Source organism: Camellia sinensis, chromosome 2 (genome assembly GCF_055761805.1).
Source record: "Camellia sinensis isolate YWXY chromosome 2, ASM5576180v1, whole genome shotgun sequence".
In the NCBI taxonomy this organism is placed as follows: domain Eukaryota; kingdom Viridiplantae; phylum Streptophyta; class Magnoliopsida; order Ericales; family Theaceae; genus Camellia; species Camellia sinensis.
Window position 1 is genome coordinate 25,591,116 of NC_138962.1, and position 19,637 is coordinate 25,610,752.

Genomic DNA, 19,637 nt, shown 5'->3' on the forward strand with positions numbered 1-19,637 from the left:
CCTCCCGGAGTGTGTCTTGCACACACCCAAAACTTGCACATTAGTTCCCTTTTCTTTGTTAAATCATTTCCTGAATCTTTACACTTTGCATGAATTTACAATCATCTTAAGTTCATCAGAAAAATATTCTAAAAATACCAGAGGGTTGAGCATGCAAAACGGAGCGAACCATTTTTCCAGCTCGGGCCGCACGTGCGGCGGGACCCTCCGCTCGTGCGGACATGTACCGCACGTGCGGTCCCCCCCCCACCGCTCGAGCAGCCAAAAACAGTATGCATTTCCAGTTTTTTCTTCTTTGTTCGCACGTGCGGCCATGACCTCCGCACGTGCGGTGGTGACCCCTGTTTTGGGGCAGCTTGGTTCCAACCCAAATTTCAACATCACCAAATCATTTTACATGCAATCTAAGATGAAATTAATGCAATTCATTAACCTAACACCACCATAACATGAATTGGAACTTGAGCATCACAAACTACACATGTTTAGAAGCTTCCTCAAGTCATAACCTTGCCAAATTCCATCTTTTAATCTAAGTTTTTTACATCCATAAAACATAACACAATTCATAAATATAAATTCATGGGGTTGGCATAACAACCAAAACTTGAAGTATAAATTTCTTACAACACCTAAATTAGTTTCAACACAACTAATTGATGAGAAGCCCTTTTGTAATCGAACATGAATCACACCCACTTCTCAATTACAAACCATAAATGTATAAATATGAACCTAATAAACCCTTCCTCACAAATGGAAAGGGGAATTTTCACACATGATCAAGAGAGAGCTTGTCTAGAGTAGATTTAACATACCTTGAGTTCAAATTCTACAACCCTCACAAGGTTTCTTAACTTTCTTCTTGTGGAACTTCCTTCCAAGCCCTATTCTTCCCTAATTCCTCTCTCACGAACTTGTCTTGAAATGAGTCTAAGTTAATATGCAAGAAACATGAACACTTATATAAAATGTGAATAAGGACAAAATTTTAATCGTTTAATCATCCCAAAATTAAAATTTCGTAAACATGCTTAATATTACTTAAAAATTATGCTGATCACATATATAAAATCAATTTCAGATAATTAAGCTGTTAAAGCCTCCAATTTCTGATTCAAATGTGTCAATAGTGACAGATAATGTTCTTGTGAAACAGATAGACATCCTAAAACATTGAGTTCGTTTACTTAATCTTAGTTTCTCGTCAGATTTCACAGCAAGCATTTAAAAGCACAAAATAAGGACGGAACATATATCAGAAAACATGTGCGAGGGTCGGGTTATTACACGGGTGGTGCTGGCGGAAGACGGTGGTGGAAAGTGGTGGCAGGTGGTGGTGGCGGAAGACAATGGTGGAAAGTGGTAGCAGGTGGTGGCAGCGGAAGACGGTGGTGAAAAGTGGTGGTCGATGGTGGCAGGTGGTAGCAGGTAGCGGGTGGTGGGTGGTGCTAGCGGAGGATGGTGGTGGAAAGTGGTGGCAGGTGACGGGTGGTAGCGGTGGAAGACAGTGGTGGAAAATGGTGGCAGGTGGTGGTGGCGAGTGGTGGCGGAGGAACACGGTGGTGGAAAGTAGTGGCAGGTGGCGAGTGGTGGCGGCGAAAAAGGGTGGTGGAAAGTGGTGGCGGGTGGTAGTGGCAGAAGATAGTGGTGGCGGGTGGTGGCGGCGAAAGACGGTGGTGGAAAGTGGTGACAGGTGGCGGGTGGTGGTGGCAGAAGATGGTGGTGGTGGAAAGTGGCGGTGGAAGATGGTGGTGGAGGGTGGTGGTGGCTGCAGAAGACGGTGGTGGAGGGTGGTGGTGGCGGAAGACGGTGGTGGAAAATGGTGGCAGGTGGTAGCGAGTGGTGGGTGGTCAAAAAAAAAAACTGAAAACATAAACTCATTTTTTGAGTTTACAAATTTTGGATAAATTTATAAACTGAGACCGCTGGTTTATAAAACAAAATATTTACCAAACAAGTTTTTATGACAGTTTTTAAAATTTTTGTAAATATAAACTGAAAACTGAAAATGTAAGTATTCCCAAACGCCACCAAAACAATTTAGGTCTCTTAGGCCCCATTTGTTTTCAGAGGTAAGATGGAGGGGATTGATAGTGAGGGGATTGTTAGTGAGAGGACTATTAGTGAGGGGACTACTAGTGAGGGGATTAAGAAAAATTGTGTTTGTTTGATAACCAATGGAGTAGTAATAGTTCATATTTGTTTTGAGAGATAGGGATGGGATTAACCATGTGAAATTCCACAAATACCCTTTTTGCATATTATTAAATTTGGACTTATACCAAGTAAAGAATAAATAAATTTTTACTCAATATTATTATTCTTCTTTTTTATTTTTTTTTAATATTAAAGAATCTAATTATCAAAAAAATTATTTATTCAATGTTTTTTTAATTTTTTTTTTTAAATATTAATGAGTCCAATAGCAAAGCAGATTTGCCACCCAAATAGTAAATTTACACCCCATTTGATACCTCATTTGATAAAAATTATAATAAATTTCACAGGGCATCATTTTAAATTGTAATAGATTATTTTACTCATGAGAATGCATCAAGAGAAAATGCATATGTAAATGAGCCCATGATGTAGTATTGCAGTCTCTATCTCCATGTGCTCCCAAGATGACAGAGAAACCAAAGGAAATAAAGAATTACGAAGAAGAAATGCCAGAAAGGTTCAAATGAACAAGGGTAAAAGGACCAAAAAAAATTGCCTCGAGTGTCATAGAGGAAGTAGTCACAAAATATTGTCATTTGTTTCCCAACATGAAAAAATTAACAATTTTGTGGTAGTTTTCACAATTAAAGAACTATGATTGCACCCTTTACTGAGTCCAAGTTAGTAGAAAGAACTACAATCTCTGTAATTGTAGGGAAGTAATAACATAATCAATATCGTCTACCAACACAAATGCAAATTCCTAATCTTCAACATAGTGTGAGCTATTTTATTGAAGCAGTCTAAAAAATCTTCAACATAGTGCAAACTGATAAGACATCTGAATTTATGCATAATTAAGTACTATTCGAATCCTATTATATTTATAGCCACATAAAAAACAATCTGAAAACTGTTGAATGAAATTTTCATAATATGCCCTCCAATGTCCTGCAACATATTCTACTCTGCTTTTAATCTTCATCTGAAGAAACTACTAAGCCACTATTACAAAAATAATCTATTACAATTTAAGTCATGATTTCCTTTTTCTCATACATTCCAAGCCCTGCTACATAACAACAATAATACATGAACTGCAGATTTTCTACTACCAAGTTACAAAAACCAGCCCAACACAGGAGCAACATTTACTCAACAAAAAAACCATCATAAAGTATTGGAGCAGCAAAAACTACCCAACCTATAATATTTATGCATCACATAATATATTACGAGTCATGTGGGAAATAAAAAGACCACCATACAAAAAGACCACCATCATCACATATATTACAAGTCATGTGGGAAACAAAAAGACCACCATCACATTCAAATATGACCTTCCAATAGCAAAGAAACCCACTCCATCTTGTCATTCTCATCTAAACTGAAAAACAAGTCAACTTTATCTTCATCTTTCACTATCATAGATGCTACCATCAATCTTTGGGTATTACTCATTGGCAACTTCAGAAGTTCTGCATTAACCAACCTCCTCTGTTGGGATGGGTCATGTGAATATCCTATCCTATGAGCAATCTCCACCATCGTAGTACTAGTATTCTCAATGAATGATCCAAGATTTTTTGTCATCTCTGATAGTTCAGTGGGAATCCCCTCAGCAGGTCGAGCCCGCTTTTTCCCAGTTTTAGTAGAGTCAGCACGATTGGGAACATTACCTGCAGTAGACATTAAGTAATCCGTATCACCCATGTTCATACTAAACTGTTCAACAGGAGACTGTTCTCCTTCTTCTGTAGTTGCATTTGCATCCTTCTTTTCCATGGCTGCAACTGCATCAGTAGGATCCTCAGCCAGTTCACCAGTCGCCCTATCCTTCCCAAATAGAATAAGCCAATCTTCATAGAACGGGAATGGCCTGTTTCACATCCTTTTTGCATCTGGCACCCTCTACACAAGTGATTATCTAATTATTAAAAAGAACAAATTGATTTATAAGTACATAGACATACAAATAACAACATAAAAATGAGATTTACCTTGACATAGTTCTGCCATGTGTCGTCACTATCAACAAGCACCATCTTTTGTTCATCATCCCAACCAAAACCACTTATGTTTAACATATCTTGCAGAGGTTATATTGTTTCCTCCACATCTTAATCTTCGAGTCGATGTGAGGACTGGCTCGAAGATCAGTTCCAGGAAATGCACTTAAGATCTTCTTCTCACATTTATTGTAGAAACTTGCCCTAAACTGATTATTATCAAGCTTCCACCTGGGATTACTTCTTGTTACATCCTTCATGGTTGTAATGAGGAATACTTCCTCACGGTGATTCCAAAACCTTCAAGGTTTCCCCTTCTTACAAGAACTAGTGGTACCTGTGTTATCTATACCTATATATATGTATATCATAAGTTTAAATCATAACACACATGTCAATCATAAATAACAAATCAACTTACACAACATTTGTTACAAATACCACACAAAAACTAAACAAATATGGTTCGAATTACATGGCATAATAAACTCTCGCTATTACATAAAAATCATCATACAACACTAATTTATTGACCTCTGCTTGCTTGCCATTCATTAAACATTCGGGTTGCCAAGGCAGTTCTCCATTCACTCTATTGATCAGATGCTTCAACAACATCAATTATTTCATCTCCTAATTCAGTAGTTGGAGGAGGAGGATTCATTTCCTCGTTCTCATCATCATCAAGATCCATAGGCATTTCACGTTGTATGAGATTGTGGAGAAGGCAGCATGCAGTAATAATACGAAATTGAGTCTTGATTGGAAAGTAAGAATAAGTCCTCAATATTGCCCACCTCATTTTAAGTAGTCCAAAACACCTCTCAATGATGTTACGAGTAGAAGAGTGCCTCATGTTAAAAAACTCTTGTGGAATTGTTGGGGCACCCCCTTCTCTCCATGTGGAAAGATGGTAACGCTGTCCTCTATATGGTGCAAGAAAACCCTCCCTATTTGTGTAACCCGCATCTACGAGATAGTAGTGGCCTGTAATTATGTAAGATGGTTTCACTATGTATATAACAAAATAATTGTTTAATATAAATATAGTGTACTTATATATATAACAATATATAATTATCATACCAGTAGGGACTTTTAACCCATTGGGTCTATTAACAGCATCTCTAAGTACCCTAGAGTCAGAAGCAGATCCTTCCCATCCAGGCAAGACATATATGAATTGCATGTCTTGGGAGCACACACCCAATACATTTGTGGCAACTTCTCCCTTTCTTGTTCTATACCTTGGTTTGTCCATTGCAGGGGCAAGAACCTTAACATAGGTTCCATCTAAAGCACCAAGACAATTCTAAAAAAAAATATATTATAAAATTAATATAGGTAATACAAAAATATAATATGCTAATTAAGTAAAATTGTAAATATATTGTACCTGAAAACAACTCCACGTATCATCTGTACAATTAGCAGTTATTGGTTCAGGCTTCTTAAGGAGGAGACCATGGAGGCGCAACACAGCCTTGAGAACATTATTGAAGTGCTTACTAACTGTTTGACCACTTCACATGAAATTAAATTTAATTTTGTGGTTCTTAGTGTGATGTGCAAGCACATTCAAAAACATTGCTACTTGCTCCTCTAAAACGACATACTTTGAATCAGATAATCCAACACTTCGCACCAACCCACATAAAAGCATGAAAGTACGCCTATTCATCTAAAGTTGGTCATGACAATTTATGTCACTATTGTTGACCAATCTATTCAAATGGTCAATTTGTTTTCCATAGGGGTGAGGTGATCTAGGTAGTTTCAACCTAATTTCTTTCTTCTTGAATGCAGCATGTAAAATCACTATATACATAACACATGCATAATTAATGGATGAAACAACATGTTGGAGGGCTATAAATTCCTCTATCAACTCCTTTCTCCTTTTCTTAGTAGCATAATTATTATCCATCTACAAAAAATGAATAAACAATAAGCGGTTAAAATCAGCACAGAAAGTAAAACAAATACTAGATAATAGTATTAATTACCACGTGGAGCATTGTTCAAATTTTTTCATACCACATGTTAACAATGTGAAAGTAGTATTAATTTCCTATAGAAAAGAAATGGAAAAGATCATAAAAAATAAAAGAACATAAATAAAAAACAAATAATTTGGTGCCACACAAAATTAGCACTACATTGATGCACAAAGACATCAAAGAAAATGAGAGATACTTATTTTCAATGGAAACCCAACCTAAAATATGCATAATTCCTTTTAGTTCAACTCAGGTGAATTTGAAAGATTAAATTCATCCTAAGACTATAATAAAAAAAAAAGTCAAACTTTTTAATTCTAAGACTATTTCAAATTCATCCTTGTTGGAACCTAACCCTGTAATCATCAACACTTTTAACCTATAGATGGTTAGAATATTCATACTTCAGCCAATCTTTCTTGTTCTTCTTCTTTTGCCTTTTTTTTTTTTTTTTGACCAACAAGTCATTATTCACATTTTTCTAATAATTGTTACTTCATTTTTAAAAAAATAAACTTTCCTTAAACATTCTTCTTCAAATTGTTCCAAATCTGATTTAAAAGATTCTCACAAAATTGATCCAATTATTGAAAGGCTCCCATATCACAAGAGATAGGTGAATTTTAATTTACTAACAGTGCTCCCATACTATTACCTTTTCCTTTTTCATTTTTAATGTTTTCATTTTAATTAACTTTCCTTAAACTATACCAAAAACAGTACTTTGAAAAGAAAAGTGCTCAACAGAACAAATAGAAAGCTCATGTATAATTAATACTCCAAGAACTTGACATCATGAAGTTTGGTACTCCAAGAACTTGACATCATGATCAATACTCCCATTTACAAAACCATTTCCATGTGGAACAGCCACAATTGATTGGACGGAGCCACCATGAGCTTCCACTACTTCCACACAAGTACCATTACCAACATCAATAATTTCTAGAGTCCCAAATTTTGTACCAACAACTGCATACTTGTTACTAGGAACAAATAAACCACACAGCCAATAGTTCGATGGCAAGAACCAGTACTTGGATTCCATATCTTCACTGCACTATGGCTAGTTATGTTTTAGAGGTGGGGAAAGAAAAGCATCAATTAGTCAGTTTTATGTGGTTGAATGTTCTTGATAAAACATTTTTTTCTTCATCCTTTTTTGTCGCAATGCACTGGAATTAACATATTGTAAGTCAGGTGTGTGTTGATTTGTTTTCTAAATATTTAATTGTTTGGAAGATCATTTGCGATGATGGTGTACAGTATAGTGTGTATAAGAAAAGTAGCCCTTTTAGGCATATTGTCAAACACATATTGAGCATGAAATTGATATTGTAACAGGACAACACAACAAGAATAACACAGCACCTAGAGGGGACAAAAGATTAAATTTCAGTAGGTTAAGAAGACAACCACAACACATAAATTTCAGTAGGTTAAGAAGACAATAGAATTCTCTCATTTCGATTAATTTATTTGAAAATCAAAAGCGAAGAAAACAACAAAACAATAATGAGAACGAATATTTCGATTCCAAAAATAGTAAAACGATTTGTGTATATATGTGTGTATATATATATATATAAACAGTACGGAAGATTGAGATGTGGATATAAAAAGCAAAAAAAATTACCAGCAGATGCTCCACAGAATCTGAAGATCGAAGATCTGAAGATGAGAGAGAGCTAGGGCACACTGTGAAGGAGAGAAAGCTTCTTTTTGCCTCTCCTTCTTGCTGTTGTTGCTTCCAAGGATGAGTACGGCAGACTTCAGATCGAAAATCTGAAGAAGATGAGAGCTTCTCTTTGCCTCTCCTTCATCCTGCTGCTGCTTCTTCGAGGATGAGCTAGGGCAACAATGGATAAATAATTACGACAATGATTCATCCCTTTTTCTCCCACTCCTTGACCCCTTTCTCTCTATCATTGATTACATTTTCATTTTCATTTTATTTTATTTTATTTTATTTTTTTTTTTCCTTCTGTGTTCCTCCAATCACCCCATTACGTGAGAAAGGGATAAAGAGTGACCCAAAAGAGAATCGCAAGCATTATTCAAATAAGTAATCTCTCTCCTACTACCAACGAACTAAATTTTCAATAAGCTTGGGGCAGACTCTGAATTTAGCAATCCGTCGCCCAACCATGCAAACAAACAGAACAGTAGGTGGGCCAATTGCTATCTTAATCCCCTCGCTTTTTCTATACCCAAAACAAACAAACGGGGCTTAGACGATATTCAATTTTAATTTAAAAATTAAAAATGTCAAAATGTCAATAATTTATATAAAAAGGGTAAAGATTTTTTTCTCTCTATTTTTTTTTTGTTGTATATTTTTAAAGTTAAAAAATCATGTCAAATATATTAATTTATTTACCTTATATTTTAGGGTTGGTTTGGGGTGTCCTAAAAAAGTGCACTTTTTATCTTTTTACGAAAAGATGTGCAGAAAAGTAGAGAGGTGATGTGATGGAAAAAAGATAAAAAGATAAAAAGATGGATTATATAAGTTATGCCAAACGAGGCCTTAATTAAAAAATTATTAAAATAATTTATTTTCAAACGAGGCCTTATAAATATATCTTTTGATATTTGCATAAAATAGATATGTCTCTTGTAATTCTAAAAATTATATTCCGCCCCTTTAAATTTTTAATTGTATAATAAATTATCATTATTATTAATAAATTATAAAATCAATTAATTATTTTAATAATATCATAAATATATTTTAATTAATAATTTATATAATTTTATTATTATATAGTAGAATAAGGAAAATGTCTCGTAACTCAAATTTTGTGGCTCAAAAGTGGCTCAAATGGCCAAAACGACGTCGTTTTGGCCATTTTTATGTTGTTCTGTATTCAAAACGACGTCGTTTTGGCCATTTGAGCCACTTTTGAGCCACAAAATTTGAGATACGTAACATTGTCGGTAGAATAATTATGAATTTTATTTTCCTATTAGATCTATGAAATAAAAACTATGACAAAGGCGAATTTGTAATTTTTTAAATTACAAGAGTAACCTATGTTTAAATAAATTTCAAAAAGTATAGTTGTAATTTCCCCAACAATTTTATATAATTTGTTTGTACTTTTATCATTTCATAATTATTTTTTCGGTAAATTACAAGTACACCTCCCGTGATTTATTTAAAATCCAAATTCTATACAATAATAAAATTATCCCATTTGTAAGAATTTTTTATTTAATAGACTTAAATGAAAAAAAAAAATTCTATCTAATCTTTTATACAATAATAAAATTACTTAAATTTTTAATTAAAATATATTTCTTACATTATTAAAAACTGTTAATTGACTTAATGATTTATTGATAAAATGAATCATTTGTTATGAAGTTAAAAACTTTAAAAGACATGATGTAATTTCAAAACTATAAAGACAATTCATATTTTAAACAAATATCATAAAATATAATCATGACTTACCCTTATTTTATTTTTTTTTGTACTTTTCACTTTTTATATTCCCCCTCTTTTTCTCACTACTTGTTTCTTCTTATTCCTTTTTCTTTATTCTTCCCCAGTAGCTAGTATTTTTTCGGCTAGTTTACAGCTTAATTGAGATATTTTGTGCTGGCTATGAACATAATGACATATTCAAGTTATTTAGAAAAATATCAATAACATTTAAATATATATATATATATATATATATATATATATATATATATAAAAGAGCCACAGAGAGAGAGAGAGAGATTGATTAATTAATAATATAGGGCAATTTGGGAAGTTAATTTTTAACTTTTAACCCATTTTTAGTCGCATCACCTCTCATATTTTTTATACAGAAAAACAAAAAAAAATTAAAAAAAGCTAAAAAATCAACTTTTAACTAACTTCCCAAATATGTATGAAAAACTTAAAAATTTGAGTGCTCATCCTGTAATTGTCATGAATGATTCGGAAAGAATGCAGAAAATTAATCATATCCTACAAATTTGCAAATAGTCTGATAATCTGACAATCATTGAAATACATGACATAAATTTGGAATTCATTTGTCCGATGAAAGTATCATGTTCAATTCCAGAGACATTTAAAAAAAGTACAACTTTTCTAATATATATATATATACTTTTTTTTTTATCAGTCTTGGATCAATGACAATATTGATGTTCCAAAAAACATATTGCAAACTTTACTCAAAAAAATTAAAAATTAAAAAATTATTGCAAGTGTTATTTAATATCACAAACAAAAGCTTCGGTACTTCACTTGATAGTCAACATGAACCCATGACATCATGAAATGTTGAGAACAAAAAGAGTTTAACTGCATCAAAAATCCAGTAGCCAAACAAATGATTAAGGCATGGACAGATCTATTTATTTATTACATTTCTCATAATTCAGAAAAATTCAAGTACAAGCTACGCAGGAATCAGAGAGTTCCAATCATCAGAGTTGATAGAGAGTTCCAATCATCAGAGTAATCAACGGTAAAGGCTCTCCGATCTGAGATTCTCTGCAATTTCAGTTTCCCATCGGTCTCCATTCTCAAGCAACTTCTCTTTATCATATAGAAGCTCCTACAACAAGAAGGTGTGCTTCAGTAGCTTAAAATTTCAAGACAAGGCCTGCTTGGTACAATTTTTCTCGCTAGTTGAGAGTCAGTAATAAGAAAACAAAAGTTTAAAATACTTTTGTCTCATTCTCATAAGCTATAAGTATAGGCTGCATCAAATGCATACACTCCAAATGCAGCTCTAACAAGATGCACCAAAAAAATATATATATACATATATATAGAAGCTGGCGATCTAATAAGAAGTGTTCACAAACCTCATGAGTCTCTGTTGCAAATTCAAAATTGGGTCCTTCAACAATGGCATCAACAGGGCATGCCTCTTGGCAGAATCCACAGTAGATGCACTTTGTCATGTCGATATCATACCTATGAAAAACAACTTAATAAGAGAGAGAGTGAGAGAGAGTAGAACTACCGAGCTAGATCATTTACCTGGTCGTTCTACGGCTTCCATCTTCACGCTCCTCAGCCTCAATTGTGATAGCTTGAGCTGGGCAAATCTGTCGCAAAACCAACATTTCATGAGAAAATGCTAACTAGCAAAGCCATATTAAACTAGAAAAGATGTGGGGATCACATAGGTTTGCACGTGTGTAAAGGGCTCCGACTGTTTTACCTTGAGCCAAAACAATTTAAAACCAACAAATATAATAAATTTTTTAATTTTTATTAAAAGCTGAACACCTAAAATAAATTTCAATTTAGCAAGCTCGAATTAGAAAGTGGCATAGTGTAGAATCCAAGCTTCTGGTTATCATATTATTTCATGTAAAATGTGGATAATTAAATTGAACTCTTACAGCTTCGCAGAGTTTACAGGCAATGCACCGCTCCTCTCCAGTGGGATAACGTCGGAGTGCATGTTCACCGCGAAAACGAGGGCTCAAAGGGCCTTTCTCAAATGGATAATTGATCTGTGCAACAAAAGAAAATTCTAGATTCTTAGCCCACAGCAACTTATACAGGTCATCAATAATTGAAAAAAGGATGTTGTGCTTATAGAATTAGAGCAATGCTACATGCGTTAAAATTCTTACCAACAATCTTACTAAAACACGTGTCTAACTATCATTGAATGTTCATTGATAATATTTTTCATATATACAACTAGGGGTGTGCGCAGTGCGGTTCAGACGGTTTAAGAGTAAAATTACAAACCGAATGGCAGATTGACAAATTGCGGTTTGAGCGGTTTTGAGGGAATTGGCGGATTGATAATATTCTAACCAATTAACAAACATTTGCATAATATATAACACTAATTTATATAATATTTTTCATATATACAACACAAACTAGTTTTATATATATGTTTCATATATATATAACTACTAATTTGTAACAAATTTCACATCTTAAATCTTTCTCACACTCATTTTTACTTTGATATTTCATTAGAAGTAAAAAAATATACATGCATTAAATATAGCGGAACGGAATGATTTCGAAAGCGGATTATAAATTTTAAAATTGAATCCGTGGTTAGCGGATAAAGCAGTGCGGATTAATGCGGATCGGTGCGGTTTTAACGGATTGGGCGGTATTTTGCACAACCCTAATTGTCATCATTGCTTTTTTGACAACCAATCATATTTAGCCATTGTACTTTTAGTAAAAGTGATATTGTCAATAGAATTATTCATAGAATTTTTAAATAGAATTCATGACAAGAACGATGTGGCAGTGGCAGTGGCATTTGTGCACAAGTAAGTCATCTTCATGGGTCTTTTTCTTTAAAGTGATATAATCAAAACTTGCCACATCATTCTATATTAATTTTCTATATAGGCTTCTTCTACTTTTTTTTGTAAAGAATTACTATTAGAAAAAACTTACAGTAACTTTCGGGTCGAAGAAATACTTGAGCGTGAGCATCAGACCACGAACCATTTCAGTGAGAAACAAAGTATTTATGCTTCGTTCAAACACTGGAATTAGTAGGAGATCATTAGGAATTTTAAACCGCATATTGAAGTAAACGTACTAGATTCAAATTGCTAAGTGAAGTGGTCAAATCACTCCTAAAAGAGTATTACCAGAACTCCAATCCTTAGAAATCTCCTTAGCGAGTTTCTCCCTTTCTTCATCATCTGGAGTTTGTGGACAAAGGGAAAAGAAACAAAAAAATAAAAATAAATCATTTGATCATCCATAATATCATCAAACAAATAAAGGCATTCCAATCAGGACTCTGCAAGCATGCAACAATCCATTTAAGGAATTACATGCCTGAGAACTATGTGACAGAGCAATAAAGCCACATAAAAACCAAAGTACCTGAGAAGACCTAGATACGTAGCCCCACCCCGACGAGGAAGTGGAACAGGTATGGGTTTTCCTTCCCCAAACCCGTCCTACACCATCCTCATCCTGATTATATTTATTAAATCTCTTTCTTTGAATATAATATATATATATATATATAATTTAATTTTCTTAAATAAAGTAATACTAAAACATCAAAATATTACACACAAAACTAAATTTTACTTCATTATCTCTCATCTTACATTTTTTAACTCTTATCAGTCATAATCCATAATTGATCATATCATCTCTTACTTTTGTTATTCCTAAGGTTACAAAATTAACCCATCCGCGCCCTACCCCCCCACCTACTCGAACACCCGATATGATTGAAGGCGGGGGTGAGCCACTACAAATCCATCACCACACTGCCTCATTGGCATCCATCTAGTTTCTGTTTGGGGGTTAATCTCAGGATAACTTTAAAACATGGACATATTTTGAAGTCATTACAAAAATGGCATATGGATCAGAAGGAAACATTTGAAACATTTTATCTTTGGTTAGATAGATAAGCACAAATTTTATTTTATTTTTTAATTTATAAACTGGGTACAATAGCCAATACACTGACCTACCTACATGTCAAGACAGAAACACAGAATCAAAGAAAAAGCAACCTGCGTATTGAACATAAAACTGCATACCAAACATGTTTTTGTTTTTGTTTTTACCATAATCAACTATAAATGTTACCAAACGACACCCAATAGATGTTATAATGAAAGTGGAGTGAACATCAATGAACTGATTAGAAAAGCTGAAATACAGCAAGCCTTCATTTTCCAAACACCTAGCATAATATGATATAGAAAGGACCTAAGTAACCATCAGCACATGACTTGATACCATAGTATTTTTCTGATGCTCATCAAAGTTGTCAAAAAATGATATCACATCACAAATCAAACTCTATGCTGTTCGAACAAATACTAGAAGGAAATACAGAATAATAAGCAAAATTCCCTAAATAAATTGCAAATATGATACACCAGGAGTCATATTCATTTACAACTCACAAGACAAATTAACTTCCAAATATTCATTTGCTTAAATCTAACATAAAATTATACTGGCAAAATATTTTGGGGAAAAAATTTACAAGACTGCAATATGACATGCTATGATGTATGGTGCAAGATGTTGCGAAGTTAAGAAACACCATAAGCAGAAAATAAGAAAATTAGTATAGCTGAAAAGATAATGTTGAAATGGATCAGTGGGAACAAAAAAAGGAAATGAATCCTTTTAAGAGAACTTATAAGTAGCACCAATTGAAGTAAAAAAATGAGAAAAGTCATTTAAGATCGTATGACCATGTACATCATAGACCAATTAACACACTTGTAACGAAAAGTGGTTTGATCCACCTTGAGGGTAAGAAAATAAATTTTTTTAAAATGTCAATGAGAACATGGATTGAGGTAAGCAAGGGCAAGCTTAATATAAACTTAACTAATAATACAACTTCAAATAGAACCAATTGAAGAGGCTAAATCCATATAGCCAAGCCCACGTAATTGGAACAAGGGACGGTCAAAATGCTATTGTAACCACATTTGGGTACCATCTTACATGTTGACACAGTGGGGCACAGCCAAGGTTTTAAAAAGCAACCGCAACTGTTACGTAACGCTGTTACGTAATGGTTGTGATGATTACCGTCACCTGTTACGGCCGCTATATCAGTGTGATAGAAATTCATATGTGCAATGGCCGCTTCGGTGTTGCGTAACGGCCGTAGCGGTACCATAATGGCTGTAACGGTCCGTTATACACCGTTACACCCTTTAACAATATTCTAAATAGTTTCATTTTCCCAAAAAAAAAAAAAAAAAAGTTTACAAAAAAAGAACAAATACTCAAGTAATCTAAATCTAAAGAAAAAATCTTATATGAATTTTTTTGTTTAAATTTTTTTTTTTAATTTTTATTTCATTACACTAGCATGTAAAATAAAAAATATATATATAAACAGTGGTTGCATTTATTTTTATAATCATTTTATTTAATATTTTTTTATTTTGTTAATGTGTTGTCTAAAAAATGTCTTTAAAAATAAAATAAAACCAGTATTTCAAAAATAATTTTTGTTCATGGCAAATTTTTATTTTTATAATCATTTCATTTAATACTTAATTGTAAATAATTTTATTTAGTTAGCTATAAAGTATTGTCTAAAAAAATGCCTCAAATAATTTTTGTTTATGGCACAATTTTTATTTTTATAATCATTTAATAATTGTGAATATTTTTTATTCAGTTAGTTCATGTATTGGTCAAAAATAATTTATAAACATTTAAAATCAATTATTCTTAAAGTCATTAACTATTGAAATAAAATGTAAAAAATTCTTTTTATAGTGATTTAAAAAAATATATATTGGATCATACTTAAACATTGATTAAAATCTATTTTAAATCTCAATAAATGTGATTCTGCAAAGAAAGAAAATATGTGCATTGGTAAGTTTTCTTCAAATTGTGCGGAAAAAAAAAAAAAAAAAATCATTGTTCTGGTTATTGCAACCGTTACACTACAGCCTTTACACCCTGCAACTGCAACCGCGCCATCGCAACCGCTTTTCAAAACCTTGGGTACAGCCGAGATCTTAAGAGAAGGTTCATAGTGAGAGGGACTCAATCAAAACATCTCTAGCAAACCATGAAGCAAGCTGCTTGTATTGCGTCTGTCGTGTATTTTGAAGCCAAAACTTATATGGCGCTAATCCGTTGTTTGATAGGCCCCACAAAATATTAGTGTTGATGCTTACTAGATAAAATGTGGAGTTCATCAAATGATGCGAGAGTCATGCAAGGCACCACATCATTTGGTACTTAAATGTAATCACCCTAATGTTATTGTTGATAATTAATATTCAATATATACATGTATTAATTGAGCTTCCAACTTATTAAGATTTCAAGTTTTGATTTACAAATTTTGAGTTTTAAAATTGTTCCTCTGATTTCCATATACCAAATGTTTTAGGCAAGTGCACATGCATAAGCATGCATGTGTGCACATCTATGTATTTAGAAAATAGGAGCTGTGTAATGCATAGATTCTAGTGGAAAATGTGAGGAGAGGGGAAAAAGAAGAAGAAGAAGAAAAAAGCACAATTCCCCTTCAAATTCTAACAATATAATGAGAGAAAAGAAAACACAACTCCTCTTAATCTTAACATACTAGTAGAACGATATAATATAACTTCTTTATAAAAATATGTTTATCAACATACTTCTAGAACAAAGTATATGATATATCATGTATAGTACAATACTAACAACTAGCTGCACATGTTTTACTTATCGACTACTAAATTTCTGAAATGATATTCAACAGACGCCTTCTACAATAACAAGCATCCTCATTACTTGGAACAACAACTATGAAATGAAAACATTTTATGATATGACCGCTCCATTAAACTTTGCATGAAATTTTGCACGGGCTTGGCAAGTTAAGAACACTGTTATCAAGCAATAGCCAAATCTTTTAACCAATGGTAAAACTACAAATATGTTGTTCTCAATCCAAGTAAGTTGTCAAATAATTGCATAATGGATCTCACACTATCACAAGAGTATCATCCGATGTGGCAAGTCTCTCTATAATTCAAAAAAATCCTAACCCAAAAACTGCAAGTTGATTCATGCAATACAAGTAACATAATGAAGATCAATCAGTGTATAAGGCATATGTGCTTTCACTATCTCTTTCTGGACTCAAATAAAGATTTTTCCATCCTTAAACACATCATGAAAGCACAATATGTGAACAAATTTTGGCTAATTCTCTCTAAAATATAATATGCTGATTAAGATAACCCTCGCAAGACTGTACTGCATGCATGTACATGTACAAGATGGGAGATTGAACAAATGTGGGAACAGAGTGCAAACCTTTATCAGTAGAAAATGACTGTTTTGTGGCAAATGAACGTGTAGCTAATGCCATACCATAATGGTTCGGGTTATGCAATGTTTGTCCGGCCAAGGCCTACATACCAATTCACACAATACAATTTTAGCATCCGTTGCCCATTTGTAATGATGGTGATAATAATAATTAAGATGAATGTAACAGTATTAGAAGCAACAACCATCATGTTAAGGATTCCACTCAATATTGTCTTTAGCCAAAAAGTCACTATAAGGTGTGATATCACTCTCTACTTTTTTTTACACATATTTTTATAAAATGCCAAAACGTCAACTAAAATAGCCAATTCCCGCTTGGGGGAATTACCCCAAACCACTATGCATGTGTAATTTTTTCCTCTTCCCCTTCATTTCATAATTAGGGTTCATATTATCTAGACCATAGGTGGATTCTGCGAGATTTCAGTATCTTCGGTTCATTTCTAGAATCCCTCAAAAAATTAGTTAATGAACAATAATTCGTGTTTGTGGGAAATTAGCAGTCCAAATACCAAATCAAGTCAGAAATTAAACTTATGATTGAAATGACATAGCCAATTGTGAAACCTCAATCTTGATTAAAACATTCGAGCCCTAGAGAATCCAACTAGACTCTATATTAACCGATTTAACAATACTTCCCCAAATCAAGACGAATCAAACTCCATTTCAGTGTATCACATGAAAATTACCCAGAATATTATATAGACATATACGCGCGTGCAAACGAGAGAGAGAGAGAGAGAGAGAGAGAGAGAGAGGCTTACAAGGTGACGAGAGCGAAGAGCGAAGAGAGATTTGCGAGCTAAGATGGCCGCCATTGCTGATTGATGATGGGCCAATATGAATATGGGGAGGGAGTGAGGGAGAGGTGGAGGAGTCTTCGAGTTGCGAGAGATTGGGGACAGCTGAAACCGCCTGAGGAACCACTTATCACTTGGGTGTTTTCGCGACCACCATCGCCTTGTTTGGTAAAACCTAAAATTTGGTATTTTAGGTCAAAATTAAAAATTTACAAAAATAATAATAATAATAATAATAAAATAATTAATAAGACAAAATGTCATATTAAATTCATAATTATTTTATTTTTTTTCTTACAAATATTTCATTTGACTATAAAAAAAATCAAATTATCTTTCCAAACATAAAAACTTTAATCTATTAAAATAGTTAAAAATTAAAACAACCTATTAAAATAACCAATTTCCTAAACAATACCATGTGTTCGGCTTTGAAATTATGATCAATTACGCTATTTTTAAAGGGGGAATAACAACTTGTGTATCAATAAAAAAAAAAAGTAAAAAAAATTACAAGTCAGTGATTAAGTTTATAAATTTTAATAATTAAAATATTAATTTTTTTTATAATTTGTAAATTTTTTCTCTGCTGCCAATTTAATCGTTTTTTTTAATTTTTATATCTGGAATAAATTAAACCTCTCTACAACAATTTAAATATCAACAATATTAGAGTCACTAAAAAAATTTAATAAACACTCACGTTGACATGGTCTCACATTTATGTGAGTGATTTTCTATATATATTTTTTTATATCTCTAGTATTTTTTTAACGATTGTCTCCATATCACTAGGCGACAATTATATTTAAAAATTATCAAAAATATATAAATCGGTGTTATTTTAATTATATTATACTATCAATAACAAGGTAAAACTATATAATTGAGAGAAGAGGGGCGGTTTGGGTGTGGTGAAATGCGTGTTAGGAGTACAAAATTAAGATTAAGATTAAAATTAAAAAAAAAGAAATTTGTTACATTTTGTCAACTCATTAGTTTGATAATACTAGGGAGATGTTTGTTATTCCAAAAATATTATGTAAGGTCTTTGCAATTTCGTTAAGCTTCTCACTGTAATATATTATTTTTTAGTGTTATTTAATATTTATTTTAAGACATTGTATTTTATATATTTTTAGAAATGCCCTGGAAAAATGAATTTGGAGTACAAATAATTATAAAAATATTTAAAATATATTTTTTAATTAAATCATGAAAGATATTTTATTTTATTTATTTTTTTACAAAATAACGATTAATATATTAATAGTTATATTAGAATGCATCTCAATATCTCTTCATGAATTCAAAGTTGAAATCTTACTCAATTTGACATTTAATGCTCTCTCTACAACCGCTTGAGCAATTGCCCAAAATTAAATGAAAAGTTCAAAAACATAAAATTATGATTTTTCCCTCCCCTCATTTTTTCATCTTTTCTCTTACTTCCTTGCCCCGATTGCTGGCCACCCCCCTATTTCTTTGCCATCCTTCACCTTAGCCATCCTTCACCTAAGAAAATTTTAGGCAGCATTGGGTAGAATTTTTAAATTACCATAATAGAGTTATATTTTAAATTTGTGAGTTTTTAAATTATAATTTTAAAAAAGAAAATTTATTTGGTTATGAGTTTTAAAGAAAGTTTTGAATTTTTAATGTAACATATGAAATGCGAAAAGTTGTTTGGTTATGAGTTTTAAAAAGAGTTTTCAAAATTTAATTCAAAAACTTATAACTTATAACCAAACACACAACTCAAAATTCTATGAAAAATTTTATTCAAAATTCATAACCAAACTCTTTTTAAAATTTATTTTAAAAAAATTAATTTGTCATTTTGGTCTAAAAAAATAATTTATAT

General features: G+C 32.5%; 2 protein-coding genes across 5 annotated transcripts; both read right to left on the bottom strand.

Moving 5' to 3' along the window:
- Positions 1-3,130: 3,130 nt before the first annotated feature.
- LOC114301915 (protein ALP1-like) lies at positions 3,131-8,363 on the bottom strand. Of its 4 annotated transcripts, none has more exons than XM_082904763.1 (4): positions 7,812-8,363; positions 5,572-5,687; positions 5,262-5,487; positions 4,550-5,162 (listed from the first exon to the last, which is right to left on the bottom strand). In XM_082904763.1, exons 3-4 carry the CDS (start codon positions 5,434-5,436, stop codon positions 4,768-4,770), a joined length of 570 nt encoding a protein of 189 aa, XP_082760889.1. In that variant the 5' UTR covers positions 5,437-5,487; positions 5,572-5,687; positions 7,812-8,363; the 3' UTR covers positions 4,550-4,767. The 4 variants fall into 4 exon arrangements, with proteins under 4 accessions (XP_082760894.1, XP_082760889.1, XP_082760887.1 ...); XM_082904761.1 differs by having other exon boundaries at positions 5,572-5,698; positions 7,812-8,351; XM_082904756.1 differs by having other exon boundaries at positions 5,572-6,102; positions 7,812-8,351.
- Positions 8,364-10,393: 2,030 nt separating this feature from the next.
- On the bottom strand, positions 10,394-17,992 carry LOC114304317 (NADH dehydrogenase [ubiquinone] iron-sulfur protein 8, mitochondrial). Its single transcript, XM_082904779.1, has 8 exons — positions 17,738-17,992; positions 16,953-17,049; positions 12,776-12,829; positions 12,576-12,667; positions 11,540-11,653; positions 11,172-11,239; positions 10,994-11,105; positions 10,394-10,740 (listed from the first exon to the last, which is right to left on the bottom strand). The coding sequence occupies exons 1-8, from the start codon at positions 17,789-17,791 to the stop codon at positions 10,645-10,647; spliced, it is 687 nt and encodes a 228-aa protein (XP_082760905.1). The 5' UTR covers positions 17,792-17,992; the 3' UTR covers positions 10,394-10,644.
- Between the last annotated feature and the right edge of the window lie 1,645 nt (positions 17,993-19,637).